Consider the following 26,228-nt stretch of genomic DNA (forward strand, 5'->3'; position numbering starts at 1 on the left):
CATTACTTTCACCAAAGCACAATATTGCTTGCCAAATTTACGATTTTTTCGCATTTGGTGAGGTGGCCGAATACTTCTATATATATATAAATGTATATATATATATATATATATATATATATATATATATATATATATATATATATATATATATATATATATACGTATATATATATATATATATATATATATATATATATATATATATATATATATATATATATATATATATATATATATATATATATATATATATATATATATATATATATATATATATATATATATATATATATATATATATATATATATATATATATATATATATATATATATATATATATATATATATATACACAGTGGTGGCCAAAAGTGTGGACATTTCTTGAAACTTTCATGTTTTTCAACTTTATGTGCTTGTAGAAGATATTAATTTTCGCTTAAATACAAACGTTTATATATCAAATTGAAGGTAATTTAATCTAGAATTTAATAATAAATACAGTATTACAGTATCTGTATTACAAAAAAAGTTAGGCAATTAATAGTAAGATCTATCTTAGATTTGCATTTTTTTACAGTGATACTTACACAATCAATACTTAATAGGATAACCCTTATTTTTCAAGACAGCTTCACAGCGTCTTTTCATTGAGTGAACGAGTGTTTGGAGTTCATCTTTCGTAACCACATAGTGCCAAGAATCAATTATAGCTTCAATAAGTTGTCTTTTATTGGATGAACGTTTTTTTCGTACAAGAATTTTCAAACGTCGCCACAAATTTTCAACTGGATTGAGATCAGGGCTGTTTCCTGGCCATGGTAATATATCTATGCCTTTATTTTGAAAGCATGCTTTGCATACTTTTGCTGTGTGGCATGAAGCTGAATCCTGCTGAAAAATAAATGGTTCGTTGTTGGGGAAGAGATCCCTGATGGAAGGTATCAATTTTGGTTTCAGGACAGTTTCGATGTATTTTTTGGCATTCAGGATGCCAAATCAGGCCGAAAAAAAATGCACAAGTGCTACTACCGATAGAAAAATTAAATGGCTATGCCTTCAAGATAGAAAAATGTCATTAGATGTGAAATGAATGCAGCTGGTATTGCAGTAAGTTCAAGATCAATAAGAAGAAGCTTATCAAGATTTGGACTACAAGCTAGAATTCCAAGGAAAAAACCATATTTAAATCAAAAGCAACTCGAAAAACGAGTTAAGTCGGCAAAGGAACACATTAAATGGTCAGAAAATCAATGGAAGCAAGTAATCTGGAGTGATGAGAGTAAAATATCTCTCTTTGAAGTGATGGTAGAAAATACGTGAGCCGTAGAGTAGGTGAAGCGCTTCATCCTGATTGCATTGAAGTAACTACTAAAATCCAACAAATCTATACCTTATCTATACCTTAATTTTAAAGCTATGATTTGCATACTTTTGCTGTGTGGCATGGAGCTGAATCCTGCTGAAAAATAAATGGTACGTTGTTGGGGAAGAGATCCCTCATGGAAGGTATCAATTTTGGTTTCAGGACAGTTTCGATGTATTTTTTGGCATTCAGGATGCCATCAGTCACTTGAATTCGGCCCACACCATCTGCAGACATACATGCCCAAATCATAACATTTGTTGAGTTTTTTTGTAGTGGCTTCAATGCAATCAGGATGAAGTGCTTCATCTACTCTTCGTCTCACGTATTTTCTACCATCACTACCAAAGAGCGAAATTTTACTCTCATCGCTCCAGATTACTTGCTTCGATTGATTTTCTGAGCATTTAATGTGTTCTTTTGCCCACTTAGCTCGTTTTTCGCGTTGCTTTTGATTTAAATATGGCTTTTTCCTTGGAATTCTAGGTTGTAGTCCAAATCCTGATAACCTTCTTCTTATTGTTCTTGAACTTACTGCAATACCCGCTGCATTCATTTCACATCTAATGGCATCTGATGAAATGTTTCTATTTTGAAGGCATAGCTGTTTAATTTTTCTATCGGCAGTAGCACTTGTGCATTTTTTTAGGCCTGATTTGGCATCCAGAATGCCAAAAAATACATCGAAACTGTCCTGAAACCAAAATTGATACCTTCCATCAGGGATCTCTTCACCAATAAAGCACCATTTATTTTTCAGCAGGATGCAGCTCCATGCCCCACAGCAAAAGTATGCAAAGCATGGTTTCAAAAAAAAGGCATAGATATATTACCATGACCAGGAAACAGCCTTGATCTCAATCCAATTGAAAATTTGTGGCGACGCTAGAAAATTCTTGTATGAAAAAAATGTCCATCCAATAAAAGACAACTTATTGAAGTTATAATTTATTCTTGGCACCATGTGATTACGAAAGATAAACTCCAAACACTCGTTCATTCGATGAAAATACACTGTGAAGCTGTCTTAAAAAATAAGGGATATCCAACTAAGTATTGATTGTGTAAGTATCACTTTAAAGAAATGCAAATCTAAGATAGATCTTACTATTAGTTGCATAACTTTTTTTGTAATACAAATATTGTAATACTGTATTTATTATTCAATTTTACATTAAATTACCTTCAATTTGATATATAAACGTTTGTATTTAAGTGAAAATTAATATATTCTACAAGCACGCAATGTTGAAAAACATGAAACTTTCAAAAAATGTCCACACTTTTGGCCACCACTGTGTATATATATATATATATATATATATATATATATATATATATATATATATATATATATATATATATATATATATATATATATATATATATATATATATATATATATATATATATATATATAATATAAATCTTTAAAATCTTTTTGACCAACACTATTTTTATTAGTTGTCCGCATAAGGTTTTTAAAAATACAGCAAATGTTTCTGCATAAAATTGTAATATGAATTCTATTTTACTACCATTGGGGAAAATCATCCTCGAAAGGATTAAAAGTTGGCAGGTATGCAGATACACACACACACACACATATATATATATATATATATATATATATATATATATATATATATATATATATATATATATATATATATATATATATATATATATATTCTAATTATTTAAAATTTTAACCATTTTGTTGTAGTTTGATGCTTTTCTCTGCACGTAGTGAATCATTACATGTTAAAACTTTCATTCTTTCAGTTTTGAAAAATGAGAGTAGCTCCTATAAACAATTATTTAACAAAAAAATTCTAAATAATTCTTTTCTAAAACCTAAAGGTTTTTGAAAATCATTATTCCTTATTTTGAAATTTAATCCTTTTCCTTTTACTAATGCTACCTCAGGGGAGATATTTATATCTTTTTGGATTATAAAAGAAAAACCCTATACCTTACATTGCGAAAATACAACCAACTGTGCAAAATAATATGCTGAAACTTTTATAATGAAGTTAGTTGAAGTGAAGGAAAAATGTTTTTCCGTAGTTGTGGAAATCACTTAAAAAAAGGTTTTTATGGTGAATACTTCAAAAACGGAAAAAAGTCATGCATTATTTTAAATGTGCGTTCGATTTTCTGTATTGGTAAGACTAGTAAAATGGGTAAAACTGTAATATTTTGGAGGACTGTAATAAATAAATTTTTTTAGTAGTTATTAATATACGTTAAAAGGGACCAAGACAAACGTGTTTTACTTCAGAGACAATTATTAAAATCAATCATTTTTAGTTATTAGAATTCTAATTTGGAAGATCTGATCATATTTGATTCATGTTAATAGGTGCGATTTCCCACATTTACTCATTTCAGCTTTTTTTTTCATTAAAAAAATCTGACATTTTTTTTGTAAAATTTGAGGGTTCATAACAATTTTGGAAGCGAAAGAAAATTTCAATTGGATTATAATATCATAAGTTTAATTAGTTCAAAAAGAAAAGAAAATAGTGCAACATGCTTCACGGTTCAATTTAAACAGAGTTAATTTGCATTCTGCTCCCACACGCGCCGTACACAGTGCTGACGAAAAATATATCCTGTGATAGACGGATCATGGGTAACGTCTTGCGGTTGTCGGAAAAATGATTAGAGGTTTTCGAGGTTTTTCCTTTCATGAAACGCACTTTAGTTCAGGTTAGTTTAACCTAAAATATATCCATAGTTGCTGTTAAGCTCCGGATATAAAATAAAGCTCTCATCTTTATTTGATAAAAAGAAATAAGTTATTCAAAAAAAGAATAAAACAAGCTTCGTATGAATAAACAAACCCACGTGAATACAGCACAAAAGATTAAATTTTTGTCTATTTATTAGTACTTTATTCACGATATTTTGCTTTATTCACGATATTTTGCTTTATTCACGATATTTTGCTTTATTCACGATATTTTGCTTTATTCACTATATTTTGCTTTATTCAAAATTTTAGTTGCTGAACTGATTTTAAATAATAAAAGGCTTTCAAAACTATACTCAATTGATTAAAACTCCAATTCGAGAATTTTTAAATTGAAGCATCATTTTTGGTGAAAAATACCTTTGTCTTATATTTGTCGATTTTTAAGTTTTGTCTTCGTTTAATTTTGTCTAATATTACTGCTCCGAATACTCTCAATATTTTTAGAAGAGCCACTATGGCTCAGGTGAGAGAGTGCTCACCTTCCAATGAGGCAAACCGGGGTTCGATCCCGGTGATGGCTGGTCGTTACGAATTCCGCATCCGGCTTGCACCGACCACAGTGCTGACGTGAAATATCCTCAGTGGTAGACGGATCATGGGGTTGAATCCCCTTGCGGCAGGCTAACCTCGGGGGGGGGGGGTCTTGTGTTCTTCCTTTTAATGTAACGAAAATGCGGGTTAGTACCATCAAATAAAGTCCTCCACGTTGGCAAATTTCTCCCAATACTCGATCCAGGAGTTCCCTTGTCTTCTGGATTGGGCTCAAAATTTCAAGGCTACGGAGTCGAACTTTAGTAGTCGTAAACCCAAAAATTGGGTCGGCTGTTCAACGATGGTTAAAATATAAAATATTTTTAGAAAAACTTTATTTTACGCACTGTAGCATTAGCCCTGTAGTGATAAGTAGAAAAAAGAAAATAAAAATGTTACGCTTTCGTTTTACATTGTTTATAAATTTTACATTCATTTTTTCTTAATATATTAAAAACCATTATTCAAGTGTAAGAATTATGAATCTATACGTTTTCATGGGTAAAATATATCCCTAGTTATTTGTATATTTCAATTTTAAAGCGGATTTGTTATCTATTCGATGCTGTTTAAATACGAATATTCTCATCTTTGAATCATAAATACTTTGAAATAATAAATACATATTATAAATAAAATTATAATAAATACTATTAAAAACAATTTTAAATCATTTTTTAATTAATCTGAAGCAAAATTGGATTTGTGTGACATTTACTAAAGCTTTACTTTGTTTCTGGAACTTTTCCAATACATCGGTATTTTTCTACATAGTTACCCCTTTTATACGTCAAGAAGTGTTTTCTGCGTCACTGACAGTAGTAAAATATTTCAAAGCATTAATGCATTTTATTCTTTCCGTTAGAATGTTATTCTCTAATGGGACGAAGCAAACTAATGTATTATTAATTTATTTGTAGGACTAATCTATGCAGCTGCAATTTCTAGTGATTATTTCTAATTAAACTTTAAAAAAATAAATAAATGTTTTTTGAGTGTTATTTTAGTATGCGAGCCAGTATCTATTTATCATTTTCAACCCTATGCACTCAACCTTCACTGCCTTCTATAATGTTTTCACTATAAATGTTTGGTAACCACTTCTAGATATTATGTGGTGTCTAAATTATCTTTCGCAAGCTTTAAATGCTCATTCGTTAACTTCGAATGCAAAAGACTATCCGTTATAAATTAAATCATTTTTAAAATTTGGAACTAGATCATAAAGGAATGATCCACTAAAATCAAAGTTTTTGATTGTATCTATAGTTTATTTACATAAAAATGGATGTAGATGTCTTGCGCTAAACTCAGAATATAAGTGGTAAAGGTACAACAAACTTAAAAGATAACAGAAACAAAAGAAATGAATACCAGACTACGAATTTAAAGAAACAAGGTTTGAGTAAGAAGAACGGCGAGTCAGAAATCACAAGTTCGAAAAACCACTGGGTGAAGAAAAGAGCTCAGTTCAGAGAAGCAAACTATAACCAAGAGCCTCCCTGGTTGAGTGTTATCGCCCGTCAAACGCAGTATGACGCTTGGAGGTGGCGGGTTCGAATCCCGGCGTAACCCTGGATGTACTCTTTGTGATGTCCTTCTCTAAATTGTCCTAATTGTCCTTCTACTTGACAAAGGTTTATAAGTCTAAATTGAGCAAACAAGCTTGCAAATGTATGTTATTTCAATAAAGCAATAAATATAACCAAGTGCAAAAGTGGGAATTGTAACTGGGTATGCTGTCAATACTAAAGATTATCGAATTTGCTTGTCTAAAGATAGGTCAACTGTAGAAACTATACAGGTAAAAATTGATGAAAGTAAAAACGGAGTTGAAACTGTATTTAGTGAACATAGTAATGAAAGCTATTATTTCCAAATTTTAATTCGGATATCAATTTTGATGATAATATTGAAAATTAGATAAAGTTCATGCTCCTGACTTAAAATTAAAAAATAACAGAATGGACTAGAGTTGAAACACCGTGTCATAAAAAAAAACAGAATAGATGTTTACTATTACCCTCAAGGCGATAAAACTAGATTAAGATCAATCAATCAAGCTGAAGTATATTGTGATAAATATCAAATAGGGTATGATGTATCTAAATTTAATTTTAAAGCTTTAAGCAAAACTCAAAATTTAACTTCTACTTCCCATAGTGATACTGATAGTGAAAGTGAAGATTTGCCATATAATTCTTCACATTCTAAATAATCAGATAAGTGATATATTCGAAGGTGAGGTATATAATGTAGAAATACCGAATAACTTTTTTGATACACAAAACTGCATATTTGTACGGAAATCTTAGTGAGGTAATATACATGAAACAACCCCCAGGTTTTGAAATTAAAGGTGAAACGAATAAAGTGTGTTTTCTTAGGAAATCAATATATGGACTTAAACAATCAGGTTGAGAATGGAATTCGGAATTGGATACTATATTAAAATCGATTATTTCTGAAAAAGTCAAATGTTGCAATTGTGTATATAAAATGAATAACATTATTTTATGTTTTGGTGACATGGTGTTATTTTTCAAGACTAAAACTATTTTAGATGAAATTATTAAGTTGATTAAGAGTAAACTTGATATTCAAAATTTGGGAAAAGTCAAATATTTGCCAAGTGCTAATTTTGAGAACGAAAACGGTAATTTGTAATTACATCAGAAAACTAATATCGAAAAATTATGTAAACGATTTAGTGAATTACCTAAAACTCATGTTACGTTATCAATTAAATGAGGTTTTAAATTGCTTAGTGAAGTAAAGGAAATTATTTAAAATCGGATAATGAAAAAATGTCCTTATCATACGTTAATAGGATACTTATCTTAAATAGCAAATCGTAGCAGACTAGATATTGTATATACTGTTAATGTTATGTCACTATTCTCGAATTGCTATAATTACCAACATTGGATTGTAGTAGTAGATTTATTGAGCTATATAATAAATACTGAAGAACACAAACTTCGCTTATCAAATCTTAATAACTCTTCTTTGATAACTTATTCAGATGCCAATTGGGGTTGTTATTTAACAAACAGATTTTCTACATCAGATTATTTCACTCATGAGCTATAATAGCGGCACAACTCAAAAAACACGAGTTTTGGACTAAGAACAAGTGTAAATAAGAAAATACACATTCTTTCAGCAGCAATACTTGCACAATTCATAATTCAACTTGAAGGTAATCTTCGTTTAAGCAAACGAAAGCATTTAATATGCATTTTGCTTAGCAATGAAAACTTTAAACCCACTTATCTCAAAACTTGATTTTTTGAGTTGTGCCGCTATTGAAGCCCATGAGCGGTTTAATATGCTTAGCACGTATTCCAATGAGTTGTAAATGCAGCAAACAAATATGTATTGCATTAAGTAGCGTGAAATCCGAGTTAATAGCGTTAACCGATATAGTAAAAGAACTTTTATGGCTCAAAAACATATGCAATGAAATAAAAACAATGTCTAAAATTGAAGAAACCTGTTTTGTATTGTGATAATCAATGTTATTTGATAGCAAGAAAAGACCAGGGGGGATGGTTTTTGTCCATGAAAGTGGATTGATTTTGTGTAAATTGTGTGTGCGCAATTTTCCTATGAGACCAGCTTATACGAGTCGTTATAAATCCCAGCTTGAGACTAAAAGCCTATCTCATGAGCGCCATATATAATTTGACCAGGTCTAATTTGACCTGTGTTTAGTATAATTTGACTTGAGTACATTCCAATTTTCCTCTTCCATCTTTTTCCTTCTCACCATGTTCCTTATTGTTTAAAGAAATAATAATAACTTCAAGTTTGAAAACGATTGACTGTATAATCTTTTAACATTTTTAGCCAGATCTATTCTTAGTATAATTTGATTTAAACCCATCCCAATTCTTCTCTTCTATCTTTTTCCTTCTCACCCTATTCCTTATTGGTCAAAAATTAATAATAATAATAACTTCAAATTTGAAAACGATTGACTGTTTAATCTTTTAACATTTTTAGCCAGATCTATTCTTAGCATAATTTGATTTAAACCCATCCCAATTCTTCTCTTCTATCTTTTTCCTTCTCACCCTATTCCTTATTTGTCAAAAATCAATAATAATAATAGCTTCAAATTTGAAAACGATTGACTGTATAATCTTTTAACATTTTTAGCCAGATCTATTCTTAGTATAATTTGATTTAAACCCATCCCAATTCTTCTCTTCTATCTTTTTCCTTCTCACCCTATTCCTTATTGGTCAAAAAGCAATAATAATAATAACTTCAAATTTGAAAACGATTGACTGTATAATCTTTTAACATTTTTAGCCAGATCTATTCTTAGTATAATTTGATTTAAACCCATCCCAATTCTTCTCTTCTATCTTTTTCCTTCTCACCCTATTCCTTATTGGTCAAAAAGCAATAATAATAATAACTTCAAATTTGAAAACGATTGACTGTATAATCTTTTAACATTTTTAGCCAGATCTATTCTTAGTATAATTTGATTTAAACCCATCCCAATTCTTCTCTTCTATCTTTTTCCTTCTCACCCTATTCCTTATTGGTCAAAAAACAATAATAATAATAACTTCAAATTTGAAAACGATTGACTCTACAATCTTTTTGCCTTTTTTTAGCTAGGTGTAATTTGACCTGTGTTTAGTACAATTTGATTTGAATCCACCCCAATTCTTCTCTTTGACCTTTTTTCTGCTCTCCCCATTTATCAACGAAACCTCCAATACTTTCAAATTTGAAAACGGTTGACTATATAATCCTTTTGTACTATATTTATTTTGTACAATAAAAGTAAGGCTTGGAGAACCAAAACATCTGTATGATAAACAACACATTAACCGTATTCATACACTCGTAATTTCATGTTTTCAAAAATCACTAATGTTGTAGTACGAGAAATAATTGTTTTTAGAATTATATATTTATATTTGTTTTACTTGTTTCCGCTGGTTTCAAACGAAAAGGAAGTTTGAAAAATTATTTTCTACTCATGGAAAGGCATTGTAAATGAGTTATAACGTCATTAAGGAGATTAAACAAAGTTTCGAAAGAAATCTAATTTCAAATAAGCAATTTATGTTTTTTTTTCCTGTCAGAATAAAATTTGTTATAAAGATAAGAAGAGTTAATTTAGAAAATCAGAAAATTCTTTTATAATTTATATAACTCAAATTAATGAGATTAATGATAATGCGATAAATATCTATAGCATAATATTTTATTTAATTCAATCTAAAAGATATTATGAACTTGCATATATTATAACTATAATCCATTTAGAAGATAATTATTAGTTAAAGGAAATAAAAATAAGTCCACAAAGATAGAAAATTTTTACATTGCTAGCTTAGTAGGTTATATTAGCAATCAAATTATGCAAATATTTTAAAATAACTAAAGCATTTTAAATATTCTTTTATGTTTTAATTACTTTTCAAAAAATGCAGTTCTTTTCGAAACTATTCATATGTAAATCTCTTCTACTTTAAAGATACGCTTTTATGAAAAGACCCTTCATAATACGAATTTAGTAAAAGATTTTTATTTATATTATTTAGGATCAATAATTTTAAAAAAATTCGGTTGTTCAAAAAGAAATTTGAACGTAGTAGAATAAAAGACTACTTATTTAAACATTACTTTTCATGTTCTATTTTTTGGTTTATTTTATTCAAAAGCGATTGAAATAAAGCAATAATACATTATACTTTCAATTATTTATGGAATCTTTCTGTTATGTTATGGTGTGATTTGGTTATCATAACAAAACTCGATGTCATTAGAGTTTACCCAAATTTTACTAGGAGAGTTTAAATGTTGAGAAAATCAGACATTGCAAACTGATTTATTTCATTTAAATTAATACGATAGCTAAACATAATTTTGATATATGGGTCAGTGATGAGCCGTGAGTCGAAACTTAACGAAAGGAAATTCAACAAAAATTAGGCGTGGAATTAACATGGAGACCAACACTAGGCACCTTTAACCGACAGAATTATTATGGACATGTGTTTTGCTTTCTTTTTAAAATTAATCTTAGCTATTTGAAATATCTATTTTGTAGATTTGATAAATGTGCAACCTTGCATTTTGAAAATCATCATGCATTTTGCAACATCTTCTAATCATTCCTAATTAACTAAAATAGTTAATTAATTTTTATTTGATTTCATAAAGATAGGGTTTAAATGTCAATTCATATAAATTTTCATTTCAACACTAATGTGCAACTAATTAGTCCTAACAACTAGATGTTTTTTTTCTTTCTCCAGTTGTTAAATAAGCAACAGACTTCATGTGTTACGGTCTTATATCTTAGTATTATGGTCTTATATTATAGTATTGCTTTGAAATTCTATTGAACTTGTTCTGAGCACTATTGCTGTTGGAATGACCTAAAACAATGAGATTTTTTGAATTATTAAAATTTTTGTGACCATTTAAATAAATTAAGGCTTTGTGTTTTTGAAGAAAATTTATGGTGCAACAAGAACTAAATGCTATGTATATTATGAATTTCAGATCATTTCAAAGATTAATATCAAAATAATGTATACATCTTTAAAAAATTAGATTTCATTGATATTTTCCCCGTTTGGATTATTTTTTGTCAAATTTTATAAACTTTTTTTTCTTTTTTCAGTAATAAATTTTTCTTCATACATTCTTTTACAATTTTGTATATTTTTTAAGCTAAAATTAACTGAAAGTTTAAAAAAATGCGTCAAAGTCTAAACATTAAAAAAAAATTATCGAAGCTAGTCGGATACCTTAACTTTATATTTCAGTTTTGCATATTTTACAAAATGTCTTGTAATTAGACCGGACTGTGTAGTGTTTAATGGAGCTGACCTCACATCAGAAAGGTCATGTTTTCGAATCCCGGACAAAGAAAGGATGTTCTATCATTCCTTGTACTGTCTGACTTTACTGTGGGAGCAATGGTGTCCCACCTAATTTTGTGCCCCTAAATGAGTGGCAAACCTACTGATATCTGAATGGCAAGTGTCAATCGGGTGGGCATTGGGGGAAAAAGTAACAAGAACTTTAATTTAATTTTACGAACGAAAAAATTACAAACGAAAGGTTTGAGCCGAGGTCGCTCAGGGGTTAGAGCATTCGCTTTCCAATGATGTGCACCGGGCTCGATTTCCCGCTCTGACTGGTCGATACGAATTTCGAATCCGGTTTCAACCGACTGCAGAGCTGACGTAAAATATCCTCTGTGGTAGATGGATCAGGGGTTAGAGTCCTCTTGTTCCCATGCTTACCGGGGGAGATTTTAGTGGTTTTCCTCTCCATGTAGGGCAAATTCGGGTTAGTTCCATCAAAAAGTCCTCCACGAAAGAAATTTTCTCTCAATACTTGATCCAGCAGATCCCTTGTTTTCTGAATTGTGTTTAAAATTACCAAACTACACAGTTGAGCATTAGTAGTCGTAAACCCAAACACTGCGTCGGCTGTTCAACGACTGTTATAAAATAAAATAAAACGAATGGTTTAAATTCCGTACAATTTGGTTTAATTAACCATAATTGTGTTTTTTTACCAGAAATGTAATTGTAATACAATACGATAATTTTTTCTCCGTGTAGAGTAATGTCCATTTTTCTTACAAAAATTTTAAAATTTTTTTCATCACAAACAGCCAATCTGTAGTCTTATAATGCTTAATCCAACACAGAAGACAAGACATTTTTTACGTGAAATATTGGGGCATGCTTGCCTTCGTGAAGGGCTTTTCAGTTGAACCATTTGCGCTCCATGGAACCAAGAAATATTCCCACTGAAATTCGGAAACGAAGAAGTTTTTATTATCCGTGTACAACTTCGGTTATTTTATCTTCGTACGATGAACAGAGTGACCCTGGAGTGGTTTACGAATTGATCAGCCATCACCAGGATTTGAACCTGGATTGCCAAACGAGGAAGAGAAAGTTCCATTCTCTGAATCCTGGTTAGTAAAAATTATTTGTTAGTTTTGCTATTCAATTAATTTTTAAGTTATAAAGAAAGCGTTAACCTATTACTTTTCAATTAAAATAAGACGCTAGAATTCTAATTGAGATCGGAAACATTTAATAAAAAGTGCGTCAATATTAAACAATGTGCACGCTTGCAACCAATTAAAAATTGAGATTTATTTTGAAGAAACTTAAACAATTTAGCATTGTTTTAGATTTTTAATTATAATTTTATATAAAATATTTAACAACTAGCCTATTGAAAGACGAAAAATAAGGTATTTGCATTTTCAAAAACTTTAAAGTTTCTTCAAACGAGAAACTAATTTTATTTCAGAGACTTTCTGTATTAGACGAAAACAGAATGTGAGTCTCTTTGCAATATTCTAAAAAAATAATAAATAAAAAAAGCAAATATTAAAATAAAAAAACATAAAAAAATCCTAAATTTTTCTTTCTGGTTCTCTCCCCAGTAAATGAAAGGCATTATGTCACCACTTTTGCGGAACGAAATTACCATTTTCAAGGAATGAAGTTCGAAAAAAAATGTTCTATTTGACGAAATCTTGGAGAAAACTGCAATACTCTTTCTATGGATTTCAGTATTTTTAAGCTTCTTTTCGGAATATATAGTTTGTGGAAAACATCTAGTAGAACATTGAATCTTTCTAGTTCTTTTAAATTATTATGTATAAAGGAGTTAAATGAAAAATACAAAAGAATAAAAGGGTTTTTAAAAGAATGCTAGAAACATTGTTCTAAAAACAAAGCAAGCGACTAACACCAACACATTTTTTTGTTGCAAATTAGATTATAAAATTAATTTTTATTTGTAAAAATTAATTAATAACATATTTTTAATTATCAGGCTTCAAGTAAGTGTTTTTTAAATTATGTTTCATGAAGTATTATGAGAACAGAGATATGACTAAGCAAAAATTTATGAAGAAATAATTGAAGATTTTTAATTTAATTTATTTACTATCTCTACGTAATTATTCCTTCATTGTGATTAAATAATTTGCTTTAGTCAACATTTATTGGTTCAAAAAAAGTTACAAAATTTATTATTTTATTTCAATCACAATCTTCCTCATACAATCAAGACACTTAATACATCTTTTGTGCTTGTTTAAAATGGTAACAAAAAACAACAAATAATTTATTTACATTTATTTATGTTCAATATATTTTTCCAAAAATTCATTGCTTTCAATATTAATCATTTTTTAATGTGGATCTTCTTTTCAGTTGTTTAAATCATTCTGATTAATAAATACCGTGAATATGCAATGAATGTAAAGTAATGGGAGTAAAACAATGATATAAACAATAAGAGTGACACAATAATAAAATTAATTTGAGTAAAGCAATGGTTTAATTAGTGACGATATTTGCGGAAAGGAATAGCGTATTATCTTCGATGGAAATTTAATCGATATTTTTTTTTAATGTAAGTAAAATGCCAAGGAGATTTCGGAAAAAAATCAATATAAGAAGAAAAAAAAAGTTAGGGGAGATAACGAGAAATAGAGTAATACGATTCTAACACAATCCAGTTATTTTTTCAACTAAACCCCAATTTTTTATATAGGCATTGTGAATGACACAATACTCTTTTAAAAGTCATTATTCAAATTATCTTAGATTCATTAAAAGAATTCTAAAAACAAACTTTAATGGTTTAGGAGGAATAATAGATTTTGCAAAATATGAATGATGCAGAATGGAAATAGGAATAACGTAGAAAAAGAAATGTTTTGAACCCAAGTTTCAAATTTCAAAGAATTTAAAAGCTATGGAATAAAAGAAAGTGAGCATATTTAGTAAGCTAAAACATGTAGTAAAACATGTAGTAACAACACATAATAGTAAACAAATATATTCTAGTATTCCTAGATAAATAATAATTAATATATAATTCTTGAAAAAATAATGATTAAAAAGTTATTAATGCTTAAAAAATTTAACAATGATTATTGAAAGATTTATTTTATATTATATACTTACGGTTTACGAAAATTATAAATAAATTAAAGTAATTTAATGATTTTTTCACGCTAGACTAAAACTATCAATTCTAAGACACAGAGTAATGAAAAATTAAAATATTCTAATATAATGATGTCTAAAAAAATTAATGATAAATAACGAAAAATATGAAAAAAATTAATAAGAATTATTGCACATTATTTCGTCATCTACATCTATATTTCATCTACGAGAAAGACACAATGTTTACATAAGTTTAATTTTGTCACGTACTTGTTTTTCTTTGACAAATATTTTAATATATGCTTAAAAATATAAAGAAAATAGAAAAAAATTATTATTTAACGTTTACTGATTATCATATCTCTTAAAACTACTTAATTAATAATAATTTGTAATTACATAATAAAAACACTCGCCTAATTTCAACAAAAAGTTTTGGAATTTCGAGAGCGCGATGATTATCATTGCACCGGGCTTACTTCTCGGACAAACTGGATCCACCGTGAGCAAAATTCAGGTCTATGATAAATAATCATTAATTTAATCATAATCATTAAAGCATTCATTTTAAATTTTAGTAATTTTTATCAAGCAATTTATAAAATCAGTGTTTGAAGTAAAGTAGATCCAAGGCAAATATTCCTCTTTAGATATGAATTTGCATCCCAACTTCTTAATTTATAGAACATTAAACTTTTCTTAATAATAAAACATTTTTGAGATTTAAGTATTATTTTATTGACTAGCAGATGCACTGTTTAGTATAAATAATTTTATCTCTCCAGGAACTATTGCCATTTTTGTTATGCCTTACAGGTCACATGATAAATCATAATTTTTTTTTCTTCCAAATAACTCTTAACATCATTTTAGCGAACTAAAAGTAAAAGTCAATTTTACGGTTTAAAAAAATTTTATCGCAGGGATTTATTGTACGAAAATAAATAAAACCCTCACTTAATGTTTTTTAATAATTTTTTTCTGAATTGTAAAGATTTTGCAAAAGAAAACTGAAGCTTTGCTAGATTTTATAATTCATCTTATTCCTTAGATTTGCAAATATTTATAAAAATAAATACATTTTAGAGCTTATGTAAGAGGTGGAAGATAGGAATTTAAAATAAATTTTAAATAAATGCAGAAAATCTTTCGTGTGAATGTTTTTAATATTTAAATTTTATTCAATAGTCAGACAATATATATAAACATAAAGTACATGCTATATTTTTCATTTCACGGTTCATGCTGGACAAATTATAATTCTGATCACATTTTTTATACTCTTCAATTGATTATATTTATGATAATTTCAGCAATACAATTGAAATAAATCTCTTAAATCTAACAATAAATATATTAAAGGAAATATAAATGTTTTGTCATAATGGTTTGAAAGAGCTTAATAAACGTTTTGTCACAGGATTTTGAAGATACAAAAAAAAGTTGTAAATTACCCGTTCAGACATTACTTTTTGTCAAGTTAATTTGATATTTATCAATAATAAAACGAAATTTTAATAAAAAAATCATTTTAGTCACAATTTTAAAATTTTAGTAATTTAATTTTTCTTATTTTTAATTATTTTATTTTCACTTCGAATAAACCATCCGCTATCTAATTGGATTTGCCAGGTTCAGATACACTGTTAAAATTATCATTCTAAAATTATGGTAAAATAACTGGCAACTGTCTGTCCATCCAATTAACCGTAAAGTTTACGGTCAGGAACATTATTTTACTTTATGGTTTTGAAACCATTTACAAAAAGCATGGTTATAAAACCATGAATACAAAACTACACTGTTTTTTAACCATTAACAACGAGCATTTTTCAAAAACGTAAAAAAAAAAAAATATTTTTTGACTAAACATAGGATCTCGGCTTTTCGTAAGGTAATGGGCATTGGAGAGTGCCTGACACTGGAAATTCTTCATGTATTGAAGAGAATGAAGGAAATATTGTGGTGTCAACAATAGGACTCGAACTCCAGTTCTGTCCGTCATGAGATTGACAGATAAGCCCTCTCGGCTATGATATGTACGCAGTTGCAAAGAACTAAGTAGCTTCATTAGGTGGTTCTAGTTGGTGTGATAAAATTCTGGTTGTTTAACCGTATTATGTGAAAGCATTTAATAAACAGTTCTTCTCAAACATGGTTATTTGACTGTTTTGACTAAATATGGTAAAATAACCATTCAATAAATAGTTATTTTACCATTTTTTCCGAGAAATTTCTAACAGTGTAAGCATGGGTTTCTCAACAGAGAACTCTTTCAGAAATGAGGCAATGGACGAAGATTAAAAACTTCAGGATCGTTAAGGTTAGCGGAACAATAAAACATTGGATCATTTTTCTGCAAGACTTTGCTTTATTAAAAATTATTTTAGAAATCCAATTTTATAATGCATAAAACTAATTTTTAATTTTGGAATGATTTTGAAAGCTGTAAAAATGTTTTCTATAAAACTTATTAAAATTTGATTCACTAATTCTCAGAAACATCTGAAGTTATTTTGTGAAAAAATTTTTTTTATTGATGTTGAAAAAGCACGTTTAAATTTCAGTCTGACATAAATTTTACTAGTACTATATCTTGAAAAATTATGGATACTTTTTCAGGTATTTGGAATATTTGAAAATATTCAGGTTTTAGAATTATTGAATATTTGGATTGGATTTACAATAAATGTTTTTAGGCATTTCAAGGATTAAAAAAATGGAATAAATAAGAACTGCATCACCTTCAAAATATGTGGAAAACTCCTTATCATTTTGAGCTTTCTTTTAAAAGATACAAAAACTACTTAAAAAATTGCTTGAAACTTTTTAAATTTTAAAGATATTCAAATCGAACCTTTTTTTCCACGCATACGCTTATAAAGGAACTACTTTCTTGAGCAGTTTTCAAAACTTTTTTCGCAAATTTTCAAGCCATAATTTTGTAATATTATTTGAATTTTTCCAAACGTTTGTTTATTTATATTGAATATTTAGAAAAAAGAACATAAGACAGAAAAATTATGGAAATATGGACATATTTATAAAAAATAAAAATTTGAGCTAGAAGAGCCTTCAGAGAGCTTTAAACTTCATTGATTAGTATGAGAAATCGCAAAACTTAAACACTTAAAAAATGATTTTTTTAGTATTTTTCGTAGAAGATAAAAAAATGTGTCAATATAGAAGTGTTTCTATTATTTTGTCCAACCCCTGTATATATATATATATATATATATATATATATATATATATATATATATTCAGGGGTTGGATACGAATATGTATATATATATATATATATATATATATATATATATATATATATATATATATATATATATATATATGTGTGTGTGTGTGTGTGTGTGTGTGTGTTACGGTAAAACACCGAAATCTGGAGAATATCGACATTCACCGGTGAATGTCAACATTCACGTAGTCGCTTGGTGCATGTCCGAAATATTTGCTAAATACCCTTATTTCTGACTCTCCCCGGTGAATGTCAACAATCACATAGTCGCTTTGATGAATGTCCGAAATATTTGTTATATCCAATTTTATATTAATTTATTCGTTAATATTATTATATTTATTTGATATATTTATATTTATTCTATATTTTAATACTTACTGACGACAGATTAGAAGAAACATAAGTGTTTGGAGTATCGGGCAAATATATACCGGGCAATGGCACTTGACTTTAAAAAAACATCAGTCTAGGGTATACCGGGCAAATGTATACCGGGCAGTGACACTTAACCTTAAAAAAACATCAGTGTAGGGCATACCGGGCAAATGCATACCGGGCAGTGGCACTTAACCTTAAAAAAACATCAGTGCAGGGTATATCGGGCAAATGTATACCGGACAGTGGCACTTAACCTTAAAAAAACAATTAACAGTGTAGGGTTAAAATGTCGAATAAATGTAATTATATCCACGAATAAATTCATATCAAATCGAATGTAATAAATATTTCTGACATTCACCAAAGCATATCTGTGATTGTCGACATACACCGGTCAGGGTCCGAATGTACAAGAATGTAATGAAATATTCGATCTTTCACCGACGTATTTGGTGTTTGTCGCCATTCACCGGTGAAAGTCAACAACCACCGATTTCGGTCTCTCGCCGTGACATATATATATATATATATATATATATATATATATATATATATATATATATATATATATATATATATATATATATATATATATATATATATATATATATATATATATATATATATATATAGGACTTCGGATTGAAGAGTAAGCATAATGCATAATCTTAATTTGAGATTAGTTGAATTAAGTTCAAAAATTATATAAAAATTAAAATTAACTTAGTGTAATGAAAATAATTTAAATTATAATGAAATAAAATTTATTATAATAAAATAGTATCGAAATTAAAAAGTAATTAAATAAGCTAAGCAAAAATTAAAATTGCTTTGCACGAAGAGTTTGTTGCGCAATACTTATATATAGTTTATACTACATTAATAGTGCAAAAAGTAAGCAAATCTGTCAGTACAATAAAAGTTTGAAAACGTAGAAGTGAAATGCAAGTATCACAATAAATTTCTTCCTTAGGGAAAATTTATAAAAGGAAATTTTTAAAAGCAAAAATAAGTTTTATCTTTTCTTTTTTCAATTAATTCCCGAAAAAGTTTGAGAAATATAAAGAAAAGCAGTTTGAACTTAACTATTAGTAATTATAAGTAAAATCGAAACAGTACTTTTGACCAATTTCTCGCCTCGTTAATCGAAAATAATTGAGTATAGATAAAGAGAACAAGATTCACTCTATTGAAGAAAGCATAGTAAAAAAGTTATAGATAAGCTTTCAAATCTTCAAGAAAATAATATTAAATTTCATCCCTTGTTTTATTTATTTATTTATTTTTTGATATTAGAGCTTTATAATTACTGTACTTCTCCCGAGTAAGTTTTCTTAATTATTAGGGGATTTTCGAAACTGTTTTGTTTTTAAATACTTTTCTATAATAGTTTTATCACACAAAAATTACAAGAATGGAGCCATTTGTTTACAAATTGGAATGAAATTGGTTTTCGATCTCAATTTCTAACGTTCCAGTTATAAGTATTTTGGTATTAAGCATTAATACGAATCTAATTTCGTTCAAAAATATATTATAATTTATGCTATAAATGCAATAATTAAATAACTTTAGGTTTTAAAAAACAGCCATTGTAAGATCTTTAAAGAAAAATGTAAATTAACGCAATAATAAGATTGGAAATCTGCATTTGTAAGATTTGCATTTATAAGAAGGCCACTTTTATAAGATTTTAAAGAAATCTATTAAAAATTTGATTTTAAGATTTGTATAATTTAAACGAAAAGAAAAACAAACAAATCTTACTTGCTACGGAACATCTATTTTTATCGAATCAGTTAAAAAAATAAAGACGTTTTTGTGTCTACATGAATAAAAAATATTGTTTAAAAAATTCTACAAAAGCTCATTTTATTCGCAAACAAACACTCTGCATCTTCTATTATGTATTAAGAAATACTTTTAAACGTAATTATATGTAAATATTTTCAAATTACGCAAAAAAATACTAATTTTAGTGAAAATTTCAGAGTGCATTTACTGTTCAAAAGCTGGATCATCTTTGTCCAAATTTGTTTTGTAAAATATCAGATTAATAGGATTTAGAAAATCTTTGATTACGCATAAGAAATTTGAAAATTACTAGCTAAACTAGCCAACAAATCAGTATATCATGAAGAAAAGATACACTTACTGCGCACTGATGTGTTCTTTAAAAACAATACTTTTATTTGTATTAAAAGAAGTTAATTAACTTTCGAGAAAACACCCTTAATTAAATGTATTAAAATGCCTAAAGAAATGTTATAATTAAACCATCGGTTTTGTTGTCTCACAGAGAGTTATTTTAACTTTTAGTTGGCTTACTGAGAATTAATCCAATAAACAATATCTTAATTAACTTTGTTTGATTTTTCAGTTTTCGTTTTTACTACATCAATTAATCATATTAAAATATTTATTTGAAAAACTCTTTTTGTTTCATTCACTCAAAAAACTAATACCTATCTGATAGCTTTAAAATTTTCGTTATTTCAAATTAATACACGTGCAGTTAAGACAAGTGCAGTTAAATTTAAATGCTTGCACCAAAATCAGATGCTTTGAATTATTTGAAAAGCGATGGCAGCAGTCACTTTTTCGCATCTACTGAAACAATATATGCATTCATACGGTTCTCTGTGTGTATGCTTGATTAACTAATTTCATTTTAAGAAAGATGCATTCTAAATTTACATTGTCCAATACTCACACTATTGTAATGAAATACTATTTTTTCTTCTCCTAATTAGTTTCGCATAAACATAAAGTATATTCGATTTCTCTTATATTTTTCATTTTACGGTTTAAAGATTTTAGTTGCCTTTTTTATATTCTTTTATTGACTATATTTATGACAATTTTGGCAGTACAATAAAAAAAAACTCTTAAAATTAGTCATTAGTCAAACTCTTAAAATTCATATTAAAAGCAACTAAATTTAAAATAGTTAATTATAAGCTTAATAAATGTTTTGTGACAGGATTATGTAGAATCAAAAATAAATAGTAAACTACTCGTAAAACATCTGTTAAGATATTAGTTTTTGTCAAGTTTATTTGATAATATCTATTAATTATAAATAAGATTAATTTCATTTTAATCACAATTTCAAAAATAAAGTAATTTAATTTATTCTTATTTTTGTTTTTCAAATGAACTATTAGTTAACTTACTAGATTAGACATTTTTAGCTAAGAATGGATTTCACAACCTGTGTATCAGGGATCTTTCCTCTTACCCTGCCCCCCCCCCCTGATTTTTGCTTAAGGAACTAACTGTAACTCAACCAAAGCAAACCCACTATTATATTTTCGTTTATAGAAATATTAAGTATCTACTGAATATTCCTATATAAGGAATCTCTATAGTATCAAGTATCTCTATATATCTCTTCATCCCAAGCGTAAGATTCCCTGCTGTCCCGCTTTTGGCGATTTTGGCAAAGAAGCAGAATGTCGTATAAAAGTTAAGATAAGTTCTTTTTTCTGGTAGATTCGTGTTTTGTTCTTAAAGACAATGGAAGAAAGTTAAAATCTTCAGGAGAATTAAGATTAGTGGAACAATATAGAAATAAGACGTAAGTCATAAAAAAAACTTGAAAAATGGTAGAAAAATCATTGACTGAAGTTTTTTTTGTCTTATTCACAGTAAAAAATATGATGCAATACCTATTTAAATTTAGTGTTGAAAAACTATCAGACTGTTTGAACACCTATTCGAAATTGTGCGTTACCGAAACGAGCATTTATACACACTTTAAATGGTGTAAATGAGATCAAGAAAACATGCATTGAACTATTTTCAAAAATAAAAAACGAATGTTGGCTCATCAGGATATCGCCAACAGTCTTCTAGTGATCATGAGATGGTGAGCGTTTGTTGCTATCTTCCATTTTGCAGTATGTACTGAAACAAAAGTTAAAATATGTATTTTTTTAGTTATGTGATAAGGTATTTTAATCTATGTCAACTGTTTAATATAATTTCATAGTATTTATTTTCTATCCATTTCAGTTTTGCTTAGCCTAATTCAAAATAATATTAATTTTCTCCTTATGCTATTTGTATGCTTGATTAACGAATTTTATTATAAGAAATATCACATAAGAATCAGCAAAGTATGCAAATAACTTTGATGATTCTTATGTGCATTATTGATTCTTGTGTGCATTTTGAATTCTTATGTGTATCTTAGTGTAATTATAAGTTTTAGTGTTACTGAATAACAAACATGGTGGCGGCTCTTTTACACCATATAGTGTAGTGTAAAAGAACGTTCCAGATGTTTTACTATACCAGGATTTACCCTTGTTTCTAGGTGTTGTGGAAAAATTAAGTGCAATCCCACTTTGATGTAATGTAGTTGTCTCTATTTTAAGTGTTAAGGTACACAAAATTTTTTACAGTGTTTGAAAGAACTTAGAAGAACTTTAATTTGAACACAGTGCAAAGATGCGAAAAATCATAAAGATCAACACAAAACAAGAATTTCAAGCACATTGCAAAATTGTGAAAATTTATAAAAAGCAGCGCAAAAACCTAATTTAGAAAAACAAAACAAGTATGCTTACAAATTTTTTATTAAATTGTTTGCAGTGTTTGAAATTTGTTACAGTGTTTGAAAGAATTTAGAAGAATTTTAAACCCAATGCAAAAATGAGGAAAATCATAAAAATCAACGCAAAGCATAATTTGGAAGAAAAAAACAAGTATGCTTACAATTTTTTTATTAAACTGTTTGCTTTGTAAAAATTAATTAATTAATTAGTAATTGAATAAATTTATCAACATTTCTTCGTTACAATACAGAAATTATTCTTGAGGCGGGTTAACACTGAGAAAAAAAGCTTGATCGAAACTTCTAAGAAATGGTCAAATTTTCAAGGTTTCTGGCTCAATGGAAAAACCAAAAGACAAAGTAATTTTTACCGAAGCGCTTGGTAATGACTTTCTGGTAAAAGTACCAATAAAATATTTTTATTACCATGCTGTTTGGTAGTAAATGGGGAAAAATTAGATAATTTTAATCAAAAGTTGGTAATTTTAACAGTGCTTGTAATGGCGCAGTAGTATAGTTTGGAATGCACGAAGATGTTGATTTTGATAACCTCCATTTTAGTTAGCGAACACTTGTTAACTTTGTTTCTCCTCGGTTTCTTGGTTTTTCCTATGTAAGCTGTAAATTAACATTTACCAAGCATTAAAATTCTAAAAAATATGCATTTGTAAATCTGCAAATGCCTGGGCAAGGCTGAATTACATCAATAGTAGCTTAATTGTAACTAAATAAATACTACATCATTGTAAATAAAATTACTACATCAGGACTGTCCCAACATCCTAAAATGGAACCATTGAGGTAGAAGGTTCAAATCCCGCCAAAACTCTGGATGCATCTATTTATTTGTTTATTATTATGCGCACATAACAAGGCTTATTACAAAGCTCGGCTAGCATGCACTTGTTTTATATGTACATATAAAACAAGTTAGAGACAGTACACACATACAGCCTGGGAGACAGTGGGATTCGAACCAATACCTCCACGTTGTATAATATGAAACTTTGTAATATTTTTCGCTAGTTTGAACAATCTTTAAATTGAGTAGAGCTTATAAAGGGTGTTTTGTAGCGAGAACTCAAGTTTTCATATGTATGTGTAACAATAAATAAAAAAAATCTTGAAATAGTAATGGTGTTTTTTAATTATTTTAATCCCGCAGTGAACTGATAGTAAAGACACGATTCCCAATAGAGCACTGAAGTCGAATCTCACTGGCTGCGTTTAGTAAGCGGGTGGGTTACCACTTCCATCAGCCTGCGTAGGGATCGAGGGTGCACTGTATCGGTCCTTATTAAGCTGTCCTACCGTAAAGTACCAAATAATAGAAATTAAAAATAATTTAATTTAGTAAGAACCAATGATGAATACAATAGCCATAATTAATTTTGTATCAAACTAACCAGAAAAAAATAGCTGTACTGGTACTCTTCTGTAATGATTACTGAAATAAACAAATTTAGATTGAAAATTTTAACCTCAGTTCGACTCTTTGTTCTTTAAAGAATAGTGATTGCTAAGCAATTGTATTGTATTCTGTAAAGAACAGAGAAAGTAATCTTCAAAGATCAACTGTATTCTTTAAAGAACAAAGCAATCACTGTTGCTAAGCAATCGTGATTGTTGTGTAAAAAATTTGGTAAAAAGTACCGGTACCCTGGGTACGTCATCCGTAAAATTTATTTTACCTTAAAATTATTTCACTACAAAATCCATTTTTACCGTTAAATTTCATACAGTACATTTTACAGTATTAATTGCACAGCTACAGTGATTGTGATTTTACAATAAATATCACTGTAAAAATTACGATATATCAAAGTTTTTGTTCTGTAATACTCTACGGTAAAAGTAGATTTTACAGTACCAGCACCATGGATGCACAGCTAAAATTTTTCACGTTGTGGTATCTGACCGATATCTAATGAAATGAGAGTGTAAACTACTGCTATTTAAGTAAATTATGACTAACAAAATACAAGAGAGTAAAAATATATAAAGCAATTAGTTTTTAAACAATTTATAGTATTCAAAAATTACGTAATAATATCAGAAACTTAAATTAGTTTCTTAAATAACTCTATTTACTATTTCAAACTTTCTTTTATACATTTTTTGTGTGTTATAATTTGTTATTTATTAATTAGCAAGTATTTTTTCCATGATAATCAAAAAGTAAATACTAGTTATCTTAAAAAGGCATCTGAAGTCAATAGATTAGTCTTGTTTCTTATTAGTACTAAATGTAATCCTTCCTCTGATGCCATTTATTTGGTCTATTTATTGGTTTATTTAGCGTTATCTTAAACCGTTCAGTACTAGTTGAACCATAGTAATCAATAATATGGATTGATTTAAACGATATTATGGTTCAATGCGTTTCTAACATGCATATTTCCTACCTTATACCAAACTTATCAAAAATTCATATTTATTTCAAAGTTGGCTTAAATAATGATCATCTTCTATAAGATAATTTAATTTTCGAAATATTCTGATTATCTTTGCTTTTGGAATATTTTTTATTGGTTCGTTAAAATAGACAAAGATAAACGAGCTTGTACATAGCAAGGCAATTTATCTTTTAAATGCCTTCAATGTTTTTTTAACTGATAGGAATATAGAAAATTCATTAAAAAGCCCCTAATACATTATTTTACATGATAAAGTAAAAGATGATTCACAATTTTCTAACTTTTATTTACAAAGCTCAGTCAGTTAATAAATTTCTCAACTCAACTTATACAATAAACTAATTCATAACTTCTATTTTCAAAAGTTTGAAAATAAACGCACGTGCTGGAAAAGTTTCTACTATAGCTTTTGAAGTAATGATATAAAATTTCCTCTTTATAATTTTTCTTTTAAATATAAATTTTTATAGAGCTAAAAAATATTTTCTGACTTACCAAAGTGTAAAGGCCAGATGCATAACTACCACTTTTCACTCTTTTCCAACAGCAACAAGTATTCATAACAACCGGCATCTTGGAGATATGGGATGATTTCCGTCTGCTCTCTTCTCCGAGACTGCTGCTTCTGACAATCCTTTTCTTCTCGATTCCTATTGGATGAGGGCCCCTCCTCTCCACTTCTTCGGTAATGCTCACTGCTGCAGCTATTCACTTAATAAACAACACTGTTTTCATTTCCGCTTTTATTTCCCGCCTTTTCTTCCACATAATTGTTTTCTTTTCCTGTTTTATGATACTCATCTGTGACTTAAGTTAAGGAACACTTTAAGAGCCATTTCATGGAGAAAAAAAATTGTAAAACGATTCTTTTTGGTACATATTAAATAAAAAGTAAATGCATGAATTTTTATATTAATAAATAAAATCTGTGTATTTAGTAATAAAGCATGTATCTTAAATAAAAGTAATGAATTGGATTA

The 26,228-nt window shown here is 28.2% G+C and overlaps 1 protein-coding gene across 1 annotated transcript in view; it reads right to left on the reverse strand.

Annotated features, from left to right (window-relative positions):
• The window catches only part of LOC110283119 (uncharacterized), a 320,471-nt gene extending 294,543 nt beyond the window's left edge, over positions 1 to 25,928 (reverse strand). The window contains exon 1 of the mRNA XM_071188214.2: positions 25,744 to 25,928. Within this exon, the coding sequence (XP_071044315.1) occupies positions 25,744 to 25,821 (78 nt within the window). The 5' untranslated portion in view covers positions 25,822 to 25,928. The remainder of the gene's footprint in view (positions 1 to 25,743) is intronic.
• Positions 25,929 to 26,228: the final 300 nt, after the last annotated feature.

The sequence above is a fragment of the Parasteatoda tepidariorum genome, chromosome 12, assembly GCF_982258835.1.
Source record: "Parasteatoda tepidariorum strain Cologne lab strain chromosome 12, Ptep-v5.0, whole genome shotgun sequence".
Lineage (NCBI taxonomy): Eukaryota > Metazoa > Arthropoda > Arachnida > Araneae > Theridiidae > Parasteatoda > Parasteatoda tepidariorum.